At 32.3% G+C, this 12,595-nt stretch overlaps 2 protein-coding genes across 2 annotated transcripts in view; one reads left to right on the top strand and one right to left on the bottom strand.

Moving 5' to 3' along the window:
• Positions 1–10,303, bottom strand: part of LOC114338226 (kanadaptin) — a 34,790-nt gene extending 24,487 nt beyond the window's left edge. Inside the window, exons 1-4 of the mRNA XM_050653918.1 lie at positions 10,072–10,303; positions 8,840–9,283; positions 5,751–5,979; positions 4,655–4,793 (exon numbers count right to left, since the gene is read on the bottom strand). Coding sequence (XP_050509875.1) covers positions 4,655–4,793; positions 5,751–5,979; positions 8,840–9,083 — 612 coding nt within the window. The 5' untranslated portion in view covers positions 9,084–9,283; positions 10,072–10,303. The remainder of the gene's footprint in view (positions 1–4,654; positions 4,794–5,750; positions 5,980–8,839; positions 9,284–10,071) is intronic.
• Positions 809–4,863, top strand: LOC114338236 (uncharacterized). The gene is made up of 3 exons (XM_028288831.2): positions 809–1,102; positions 1,680–2,016; positions 4,635–4,863. Exons 1-3 carry the CDS (start codon positions 887–889, stop codon positions 4,640–4,642), a joined length of 561 nt encoding a protein of 186 aa, XP_028144632.1. The 5' UTR covers positions 809–886; the 3' UTR covers positions 4,643–4,863.
• Positions 10,304–12,595: the final 2,292 nt, after the last annotated feature.

The following is a 12,595-nucleotide window of genomic DNA, read 5'->3' as shown; positions in this document are numbered from 1 at the left end:
TGACCGTTTGCTTGATAAACATATATCCGCAAATACTTCGTTTTCGAGATACGGGATGTTGAATTTTTTTTTACAAAAAGTCGATTTATTTATTGTTCTAAAACCGGTTGAGATATGCAAATGAAATTTGGTAGGTTTTAAGAGGTAGTTATTGTGCATTTTTTGACATGCAATTAAGAATTTTATGTTCACCATTGGCATAAGGGCATTGACATAAGGGCATTGACATAAGGGTCATATTACCAGTATGCGCGCCAATGGTAAATATTAAAACTTACTAATTTTAAAAACACCCTGTATTAACAAAAAACAAGGCTAGTTGTTAAAGTACCTAACTTTTTTATTATCCAACATAAGCGAATGAATCAAAAATCAGAATGTTAAGAAAACATGATAGGTACTATAGTTGGGTTTTAATTTTAGTATTTTATAAATACTAGAATATTACACAGGGTCACGCGAACTTTGAGAAAAAAATAATTTGATTGGTACACCCGGTATACAATGACAATTTACCTGTCTAGCAACAATATTATTACAGCAATATTGTTAAAACATAAGGCTATAATATATTAAAAAAATCATTTAAATCGGACAAGTTTAGGAAACTCGAGATATCAAAAATTACCTATTTTAAGGTGACGCGTTAATTTCTTGGAGAAGTGTATATCTCAATGTGTTTTTTTATTCAAATTGTCTTAATTTAGCCACCAGATTCACTTTCACTGTACATTATTACTTATTATGGGAAATTGAATCCTATGTTATCTTGGCTGCCCATCTTAATTCAGCCTTTACCATAGCAATATTGATCAAGCATGACGTTTGTCAATAGCGCACTTCATTTACATTTTTATTTCTCGTTCTCGACAAAATTAATTATAAAATGGACGATATTACAGAAAAACAAGTAAAAGATCAACTGAACCAAGCCAAACAGTTGTCGCTAGAAGAACAGAATTTAATCGACACTGAAACCAACGATGAAGAGGATAAACAGAGTTTGCAAAGTCTCGAGAAGATTCAAGAAATTTTTGCCAAAACGGAAACTATGAAAGAACTGGCAAAGGAAAAAAATAAGGAATTGGAAGAACAATTTAAGGTATTTATTTCTCTTTCAGTTCCTTTCTGTCTTGTTCATTGACTATATTTCCTTGTTTATCAAGTAAACTATGTACTTGCAATTGACTTATATGGTCTATTTATGTCTGGCACATTTTTGTGCATATTAAATGTGTCATTCTTTTTCTATAGTTCTTCTATTTCCCAATCCCAATTGTAGATAAATAAAAATAAATTACAATCCAAAGTTTTACTTCAATAAAATTAAAAATAATATTAAAACACTTTTATTGAGACCAAGTTTCTTGTAACGCCTTCTCGATTTCTATAATTTGCAAACCATGCGAATGGTGAGGCAAAGAAGGATATGGGAGATCTATGAATTGCATCTCACTTCCTGCCTGCTCAGCGTGGCAAAAATCCCAACGAAAACTTGGTCCCACATACTCTGTTAATAGAAATAAATAATAATTTTGTTGTAAAACGGAAACTAGAGAGGTCTTATATTTCAATTCATTCAGAGAGTGCCATAAACAAGGGTGTTTATGGCACTCTCTGAATCGTCTCTAGTTTTCGTTTTACAATAAAAGTATTATTTAATAATAAATTATTTTCAGGATTTAAAACATAAGTTGAATTCAAGTTCTGAATATCTCCAAAGAATCAAAAACAACATTGAGAACATAAAATTTTCTTATCAGAAAAATATTATTGATTTACATAAACATCTAGATCCTGCCACAGCCGCTGAAAATAGCCAATTTGAGTCACAAGATGCAATGAAGTCCTATATAGAAGATATTCGAAAGAAAATTGAAGACCTGCAAACCAGGAGTACAGCTCAAGAAGAAGAAAAACGAAATCAAGCTGACAGTTACGAAAAAGCATTTGACAGGATCGTTAGCTCATTGCAAGATATTGAAAAGGGTGCTTACAGCTCTAAAAACCTTTTGGGTATGGTTAATCTTTTTAGACTATTAACATTCAAAAATTCATATTCTACTATACTCTGTTTTTAAACCAGGAGAAGTAAACTCAAAAGACAGATTCACACCCAATAATGTCACTAGAAAAATCACCAATTACATCTTCTCAATCCCTAAATATTATATTATACTATTGCCCGATTTCATCAACGATACCTAAATATTTAAGAATTACCTAAGTGGGGTTAGGTATTTCCTAACTCTAAAACGGATTTCACCATAAGATAAGAATTGCCTAAACCGCTTAAGCATTACCTTACGTTAGGATACGGTTTTCGATCTCTCTAAACTTTAGGTATTACTTATCGTTGACAGTCAGGTTATATTTTTACAATTTTGACTAATGTACTTGTGACGTTTGTCAATAATTTGCTTCTTACCTTAATTTTTTTGTTATTTTGTAATATTAGGTATATTAGTTGTAATTTTGAAATCAAGAAGAGATCGGATACCGAACGAGAGAATACGAGAAATGATGGGAGTAACACATACAATAATTGATGACATAAAAACAAAACAACTGGTGTGGTACGGCCATGTACAGAGAATGCCAGACGACAGGATCCCTAAACAGATTTTGGCATGGACACCACAAGGGAGAAGAAAAAGAGGAAGGCCGAGAAGAAGCTGGAGGGAGCGAATTGAAAAAGAACTAGAGGAAAGAGAAATCCCTCCAGGTCTATGGTTAAACAGAGAAGAATGGCGGTTAGGAGTCGGAAGGCGTCGGAGAACGCTGTAAACCGATAGTAGTAGTAGTTGTAATTTTGTATTTTCTTTTATATTATTATTATAATATGTGTTGGAAAATATAGAAAATCCTTTGGGAGTTTTTTACAGGTCTATTGACAAAATTATGTAGTCTACCTACTACCTAACAAACTAGTGTTGTGTTTCAAAAACCCATTCATGATATCACTAAAAGTTGTGAAATTTACAACTCTTTTCTTTTTGCCAATTTTACTGTGCGTATACAAATAACATACAAAACTTAACAAACCTAATTCACAAATAACTAACTACTAAATAAAATAACTACAACAGTACAAAACTGAAACCAACTTGGCAAACAAACAATAATGACAAAAATAATCGAAAAAGTAAGATAATGTCATTTTATTCTTCTTTTTATTTATCAAAAATAGTTCAAACGTACCCGAATTATTACCTAGGAAAGAATTTCCTAGATAAACAGTTCTTTTAGTTGTGAAACGCTATTGTTTTTAAGTATTGACTTAGGAAGTTCCTATCGATAAGAATTACTTAATAAGGCAACTGTTTAGGTATCGTTGGTGAAATCGAGCATTATGTAATACGTCACTAAAGAGTTCTAAAAACAACTGTTTTTTTTTTATTTAAATGCAGACTAAAAATCTAAAAATTGATGATATAACGCAGAAAACACAAAAAATCGCCGATATAACTTAATTAACCTATGAAATGCCAATAGTGTCAAAATTTCATAAATTTCAATGATGTCAATAGTGTCGAAATTTCATGACAGTGGAGTAAACTTGTCTGAGGCTGGACCAATTACAAACAAATATTAAGGCGCGGTAAATTTGAATTACTCCTCCTAGTTTAAAAACAGGGTATAAAAGTTTTAAGTAAATAGCTTCAAATGACACTTGAATTTTGTGTGTTTTTTTTTCAATTCTATAGGTTACTTAAGTGGTGGGAGGAAGTAAGTATTTATAATAGAAATCGTTTATTTAACACACTAAAAAAGTAATAAATGAAAAATATGTAACCCAAAAGAAAGTAATAATTATGCAAAAAAATAACATTGTTCGAAATGAAGAAACAAGAAAAAATAAAATTTTAATTGCTCAAAGTTGGCTAATCTTCAGGTTTAGTATTGGGTATTGCTTCCTCTACATCTGCGGAAGATTTCAATACCACTAGACACAAATGTTCTAATGGATTCATGTCAGGACTACAAGCGGGCCACTCCAAAACGGAAATTCACAGTATTTAGATAGTCCATGACGATTTGCGCAGTATGTGGACACGCATTATCCTAAATAGGAAATTATCCAGAAGGGACTCGCTAAGACTAAACTGACTACTTGACTGTCAGATAAAAAGAGGAACGACTGGGAAGATCAAAAACAAAAGTCGATGATATCACAACAGAAATTGCCAAACTCAAATGGAGCTTTGCACTCTTTGCAGGCCACACTGCTATATGGAAAGACCAACATTGGAACGCCACAATACAACATTAGAGACCTTACAAAGGAAGACGACCACAGATGAGATGGCTAGATAACATAAAAACAATAGCAGGAATAAATTGGAAGCATTTGCTCAGAATAGATATCGATGGAAGGAGTTGGAAGGGGCCCATGTCCAAAAATGGAAGATAGAAGGCTAAGTAGAAGACTACTCAAAATAGGAATAAACGCCAAAGATCTTATTATCTGCCTATTTTAATGCTGTTAGTGACTTGGTCGTTAAGTCTAACCTTCTCGTTTTGCTGCCAATATACTTTCGTAAATTGCATTATGTATTAAACAATTTTAATATTGTTATCTTTAGATTATCCTTAAATTAAAAGAAATGTTATAATCTGAATATATATTTTAGGTGAATAAATAGGTACCTACCTGAATTCTAACAAAGATTTTAGGCTTTAGTCGATTTTTGTTAAGAAAAGTGCCATGTGTACTGCCTAAATCGTAGATGTAAAATCCAGGAACATCTGTTTCTGATCCTTCTCTCCTGTACTGAAGAACAGCATGGTATCTAAAATTAAAATGTATTTATTTACTATTTTATACTTTTAAACACTTTAAATATAATATTGAATAACTTAGTGATTGTTTTTATCTTTCATAGAAGGGGAATATGTTACTAGCCAGGGTTTTTATTTTTATGGTGCAGAAACTTTAACAAATAGTAAAAACCTGTGGAAAACGTCTTTCCGCCAACTCCAACAATTGAAATACTTTGGACATGTTATGAGAGCAGACAGAGAAAACATGGAAAGACTTATTATCCAACGAAAGCTAGAAGGCTGTAGAGTCACAAGGAAGATCCCAACAATATGGATCAACCAAATTACAGGGATATGCAAAAGACCTATGCATGAGTTAAAATAATAACTAGAGGCAGAAATCTTTCGAGATAGACAGTACATGACATCACGAAGACTACAACACTCCTTCCAGGGAGTCAGGACAACAAAATTGCATTAACCTTAATCACTCATTTGGAGATATCAATCTATCAATGAAACTATAGGGTGTTTAAAGGTAGCTGGTGTTCAACTATTGTGGATTTTCTAGACGCCTTCCCCTAGAGAGCTGTTGAAGTTTGAAAACACAGATAGAGCGACCACTCTTCTTGCTATAATTAAATGCTGGTTTTCGAGATTTAAGAATAACTTTATTAACAGCACAATATATGAGTGACACAAAATCAGAGCTGTGTCATTGTGAGTGACGTGATAGAACTGTCTTGTGCTTGTGAACCAGATGAGCACTGAATTCAAAACACACCACCACCTCTGCTGCTTGTGAAAGAAAGAGAGAGAAGGGTCAAGGCTGACTGAATATTCCCTGCAACCCTTCACGTGATAGAACTGCTAAAGAAAAGAAAAGATAGAGAAAACTTAGTACTAATTACAAAATTTTGAAACATCCATATCTATAAGTCTATAAAAAAATGTATTCTATTCTATAAACATATCTACCCCTTTACCGTGATATTGTTGGATGCTGCATAATAATATCACAGTTGACAAATCTTCCAAAAACCCAAAACGGTTTTTCCATTAGATTGACTGTTTCTATTATGACTCCATTTTTTAAAACATCAAATGAGTAGTCTTTTCCATTACTACTGGGTAATCCAGACCAAACAGGTTCTTTGTATGGCAAGGGATATGATTTTTCTTTTAATTCATTGGTAGGAGTTGGTTCAGGAGCAACTAAAAGGTAAGAATTTAATTATTTTGAAAAATATTAACACATTTGCTGCATTATTGGACAAATAGATCTTATATTACACTATCAGTTGGTCGCATTGACTGTGTCGTAAGATACTGTGGCAAAGGTTTACTACAGGACATATATGAGTCATAACACATTCATCGTACTAAATTTAAATTCAAGATGCAGTAGAAATAAACAAACCAAGACACGTTAAATGCTACTGGGAGCCCTCCTGAATCATAATTTACAATGTATATACATTGTAAATCCCAAATCATGATTTCCAAAGTTTATATATTGTAAATTATGATTCGGGAGTGCTCCTAGTAGCATTTAACGTGTCTTGGTTTATTTATTTCTACTGCATCTTGAATTTAAATTTAGTATAAATGCAGAGGAGGTGTTAATTCTATATTCAAAATTAGTATAAAAAGACTGAAAAAAAGTATATTGAATGAAATGAGTAACACAAGAATCTACACCACTACTACTTAATACAGAGTATGAAAAATATGAATGTTATAATCATCATCATTGGCATTACAGCCCTTTGTGTGCCAAATAATTCTTTACTTTAGAACATTCCCCCATTTCATCATATCTCTAGCATCTCCTCCCCATCCTTTCATTACAAGGTATTCTACTTTCTAATTGTCACGTTACAGAGACCTGGACAAAGAAGTGAGAAATCTAGTACAAACAGCAAATAGATTGGCAGGACGCCTTAATACACTATATGGTAAAACTGACATATTAACACTGGATGAAGTCAGGAATTTATAAACCCAGTGTAAGACCAATAATGGCATATGCATGAGAAACAAGACCCCATACGGCCTCAACACAAAGACTACTGTAAATGGCAGAGATGAGAGTACTTACAGGAAACTACTGAGAGATCGAAAGAGGAGTGAAGACATTAGAAGATAATGTAACGTACAGTGTATAAACGAATGGACACTAAATAGAAAAAAAGAATGGAATAACCATATAACTAGAATGGGGGAAACACGTGTGGTCAAAATAGCAAGACATAAATCACCAATCAGTAGAAGAAGTATTGGCTGACCATGCAAAAGATGGAGTGACAACCTTCCATAGAGGTATCAATTTGTGAATGAACAACCAGAAATGCTTATAAAGAGGAAGAAGAAGAGAAGATTGCGGTTACGTGGAAGAGCGCTTCTTAGCTGGTGTTTCTAGGAACATCATCTAAGAGCGAACGTCGCCTTTTGCTTTATTATAATTATTACTGTTTGTCTAGTTTGTATTTTTTTTGAAAAAAAGCAATAAAGTCATTATTATTATTATTATTATTATTATTATTATAGATATATTTGCCTTAAAATCCTCCATTTGAAACACTTAAGCAACTTTTGGTCATTCTGTGTATGCAACACAGAGTTTCAGCTGTACATTTATGTTAAAACTGGTCTTATTGGTGTCCTATACATGGAATTATTTTCATGGAATTGGTGTCCTATAAATAATTTTTCTTGGAAGTTTTAAGGCCACTTGTCTTCCCAGGCCATAGTAACACTTATTAGCAAGGATTATACTTCTTTTGATTTCTTGACCAACACTGTTATCCTTAGTCAGTAAGAAACATTACTAACTAAGTAATGTCATATCGTCAATTAACGACCAAAAAGAATCTGTCAGGGACTCTGTGGACATAGAGATTATTTCGATGTAGTCTGCACATCCAATCACATGTACAGATGTGTTCAATATTGTACCACTAGTATTACCTGATCTGGGACATGTGAATAATCTTTTCCATTGAAAGGTTAAAAATGAGTCATGACAGTTCGTTATCTTGTCTTGGTCCATTTTTACAATGGAATGACTTTGAGTGTTTTCACCTGATCTTAAAAACATAGTTTTTTCAATATGTTCATGTTTTTTCTCTTACTGGAGGTGACACCATTACTGTTTGAACATTGTTCCTATCATTTTGAAATCCATTGAGATGTTTTTTAGTCTGAAATCTGACTTCAAATCTAAGAATACATAACCCTGGAAGATAATACCTATTTTTTTTTACATAAACCGCACACATGGGTGTCAGATACCCAATTATTTTTTGTGAAGAAATAAAAAAAAAGTAAATATTTTATGATTTCCAGAGACTCTCTAATCACTATTGAATACATACGAATAATTAAATCAATAATTTTATTTTCTCTCTCTTAATTGTAGTAACACAAAAGAACAAAATATTAAAAATACCTAAAAATAATTAAAAAACATTTTCTAAAAAACCGGAAACATAATTCAAAATATTTTAATTTAATTTAACAACAAAATGGTCTTTCTAACTAAAACATAACACCTTTTGATTATAGAACTCATATTCATTCTTAGCCAGGTATTTCAGTTTCACTCATTTTAGTAACTACATTCATAAGACAGTGTGGCTCTATGATCCATGCATTATGCTTTATAGCAAGCCAATCATGCACACTTTGCTGTTCCATCTTTGCCTTTGCAGAAATAACACCTACTTTTCTTTACTAAATTTGTGGGATGTTGTGTTGTTAGGCCATTAACTTGAACGCACACTTGATCGCAAACCTCACAAATGGGTGCTACATACCCTAGCCTGTATTCAATAAATTCTCGTGATTGGAAATATAGCTCAAATGAGACCGCAACTACACACCAGTCCTTGGTAGACTAGAGACTGAATTTACATAAAGCAGCATTACCATTGAAATGCAGCTGCGCAAGCTACATGCAGTTAAGTGTCGCGATGGGTATCTCACACCCAAGTGTGAGCTTCCAGGGTTAATCTTAACTAAATGTAAATTTAGTAACTTTAATGTAATATAATAAAAATATGGATTAACATACCCTTCTTTGCTACTACTTGACTCTCTATTAATTTGGCATCAGGTTTACCTACTTTATTTTGAATTTTGTTTGTTTCTAATTCTAAAGAACTTTCAGAATTTGCAGATATTGGGGCAGGTAATTTTTTTGGCAATCGACCCACTTTGCCAAATAAAATAGGTTTTTTAAAAACTGTTTCAGGTTTAACAGGTTCATTTTTATCTTGTGGTATCAAGGAATGGTCATCTTCATTAATATCTTCCATAATTTTAAGTTATGTTTTCAAATGAAAATAATAATAACCATAACCTTTCTCCTTTAACTTAACCACAAATTTTTACTTCTTCTTCTTCCATTCATTTGTTTGGCCTAAGCTACCCCGTTACCAGGCAGGGCCATCCAGCAAGGGCCTTACCACAGTGCCGTACTAAGGTACATCTGGATTTAAGCTCAACTCCTGATAATCTGCAACAACAGTGTTAAAGGAGAAAAATAAAAATTAATTAAGAATTTTTTCGTTCGTATGCTACAATTAACCCCCATATTACGGGGCTACAACTACAACATTTAGAACATTTTACACTTAAAGAAACTTTTCTAGTTTAAGAGTAAAATAGTTACTAAGTTTTTGAAGTTATACTTCTTTACTTTACTTACTTTAGTTATTGGGAGTAAATCATTATTAAATCTATTAGTGTTTTTAGTAAATATATTTATTATATTTTTTGTATCTTTGGATTTGTCTTCCTCGGGAGTAAGATAATAAGTATTATTAAAACAAGTTTATATTTATACATTACTTCGTCTATTTGTTACCGTGATTTGTCATTATGTCCGAGAAATCATGTAAATAGTGCGATTGTGGGTCATTGGCAGAGCATTCGACTAGAGATCGAGAGGTCCCGGGTTTATATCTGGACGATTCCTATTTTTTTTTTTTTTATTTTTGGTATTGTTTTAATAAAAATTTTTGGAAAGTGGTAAGTATTAAAATTAGTTTAATATTTAAATAAAATAAAAATAAACTGTTCGAAAGTATATTTATTTCGTTAGAATCATAGTTATAATAGAAGTATAACTTCTTACGTGCGAACAAAGTACACACACATTCTTTTTTTCTCATTTTTTTAGTATAAACGTACGTACAATAGGTAAACATCAAAATATTTACCAGATAGTAAATTTATTATTTATTATTATCTTTTAATATGTTAATTATCAAATTAAGCAATATTTTTTAAGTTTCTACTTACTTGTATTATCTCTTTTAATTATTTATAGGTAGGTATATATTATTGCAATCGGGATTCCCGTCAAGTAAATAAATAAACAATTTTTTGTATTGTACTTTTCCGACAATGAATATTTCAAAATAATACCCAAACTGAGCAAACGGACGGTAATATACATATTTTCTAACACTAGGTAGGTATTACTGATATGTAATACAATTTGATTTTTCTTACTAGATTTTCTTTCGCATTCTACCTAATCATAACGAAAAATATTCTTATTTATGAAGCTGTGCTACCGCGAATAAATATCTTATACATTAGTCACAAAATTTAACTATCTGAATCATTGTATTTTAGGAAATATTTTAATTAAAAAATTTATTGTTTTCTCGGAAACGATATTAGAGATATTTTATTGTTTGCTTCCGATTACAATTTAACCTGTTTTATTTGGCACTTTAGGTTTAATAGATATTTATACTCTTAGGTAATAAGACGCAGTTAACATATTACTTATCAAAAATCACGAAAATATCTTTGTTAGGTAAAATAGCATTTCAATTTTAACAAAAAAAAAACGTTTTAACCGACTTTGAAAAAATATTGTCGAGATACAATAATTTATTAATTATTACAATAACGTTAAATTCGAAGTTAAAATAAAATTCCCAAATTAGTTCTGGATTTTACAAGGCTGTAAAGTCAATTAAATTTATAAAAGCTGGACAAGAGAGTTACACACAAATAGATGTTACTTAAATACTGGTCTACTTTGTGACACTCTAAATATTGTTAGCTTGCTATCTCCAATGGCTGCCGTCCTGTGCCAAATGGACGGCTTCTTGTAGGGATTTTCTCATGAATGTCTTCATTTGGTCGATGGACAGACCAATGGGACAGACCATTCTAGTCCATCGTCTTGGACTTCGACCTTCCACCTTTCCTTCTTCTACCAATACAGTAGAACCCCGATAAGTCGGCCCCAGATAACTCGAAAGTCTGGCTAACCCGGACCGATTTCTATCAGACAAACATTTCAACAATAAAAATGTATGTAATATAATATTTGAGAGATAATGACTAATTGTGTAATTTGAAGTACATATATACGATAGTAAAAATGACTCATGGCACACGACGTTCATTGTCGTGTTGTCGGAAACAAAAGGCAGCTGTTGTATCCTTTATTAATTCCAAACTGTCTTAGCATTGTTTAAAAAAGACTAAAAGACTATTAAAAAATTCTTTTTTAAACAATGGGCTTAGTCTTCACTGTTATTAAATAACATAACATCGTTGCGATTGAGACCGTATTGTGTGTAGTACAGTCGTATTGTTCGCTTCCGTTCTGTAATCGTTCGTAAACCTATTCAGATTTTGTGTTTGCTTGTTTTTTTGTCTACGTAATGTCAACAAAACGTAAAAATGTTGTAGTGACAATGGAAAAGAAACTAGAAGCATTAGGTAGAATTGATAATCGGATCTTTAAAAACAATTGCAGCATCATATGGTGTCGGTACATCTACAGTATCGGATTGGAAGAAAAATAGAACTAAAATCAAAGAATTTTGTTTCAAAATGATAACAAAAGACAGTTTGGACAATCGGTGCAAAGCTAATAATACTATAAAAGCTAAAAATGAGACTCTCGACGACGCTTTGTGCTTTGTGTGTGTGGTTTTGTGCGGAACGCGAACGTGGTTTACCAAAGAATCAGCACTCAAGCTGAATAAGAGAAATGAACAATACTCTATACTCTATACAACTATACAATTTTTACCATTTTCTCCGGCTAACCCGGATTATCGATAACCCGGATCGGCCGCGGTCCCGATTAATCCGAGTTAACGAGGTTCCACTGTATCTCCAATTTTTATGATAGAAGTTTGCTTGCAGTATCTACAGATTTTCAACGACGCGGAAATCTAAACCCCAAAATAAATCTATTTTAATCTAAGATTGCAGTTAATTCCCAATAAAAATAGCTACAATAATAAATTATTATACAGTGATGAGCGCACTAATAACCGGCAAAATAGCTCAAAAGATGGAAAACGTATTAAGTTGTGAGATAAAAAGAAATGCAACTACTGGAGGTGGGATTTTATCGGTAATAACTTATAATTTACATTACCATTATGGATAGTTTCCACCTTTATACCTTTAAACGTCGCATCAGCTAGTTAACTTCGGTCATAATTCTACGTATGAGGTTCTTTCAAACCTAGTTTTAATATGTTATGTATGTCTTCTTCTTTTGTTTATTGACCTCTACCTGCATGGATATTTGGCTAGTCCATCGTCTTGGAATAAAGGAAAAATCCCTTATTCACCTACAATTTAGAGTTGATATCGGACAGATACAACAAAGCTGAAAACTTTTCTCGTACAGGGATAACTGCTGACCATTACAAAATCTGCTTCTACTTCTTCTTCTCGTTCATTAGTTAATTGGCAATTTTGAAGTGTCATGGGACAAATACAACAAAGGCAAAAACCTTTCTAGCTCAGGGAAAACTGCCTATCATTACAAGAGTGCGTA

The sequence above is a fragment of the Diabrotica virgifera genome, chromosome 6 (assembly GCF_917563875.1).
Source record: "Diabrotica virgifera virgifera chromosome 6, PGI_DIABVI_V3a".
NCBI lineage: Eukaryota > Metazoa > Arthropoda > Insecta > Coleoptera > Chrysomelidae > Diabrotica > Diabrotica virgifera.
The sequence above is the reverse complement of the archived record's forward strand: the minus strand, read 5'-3'. Positions and strand labels throughout refer to the sequence as shown.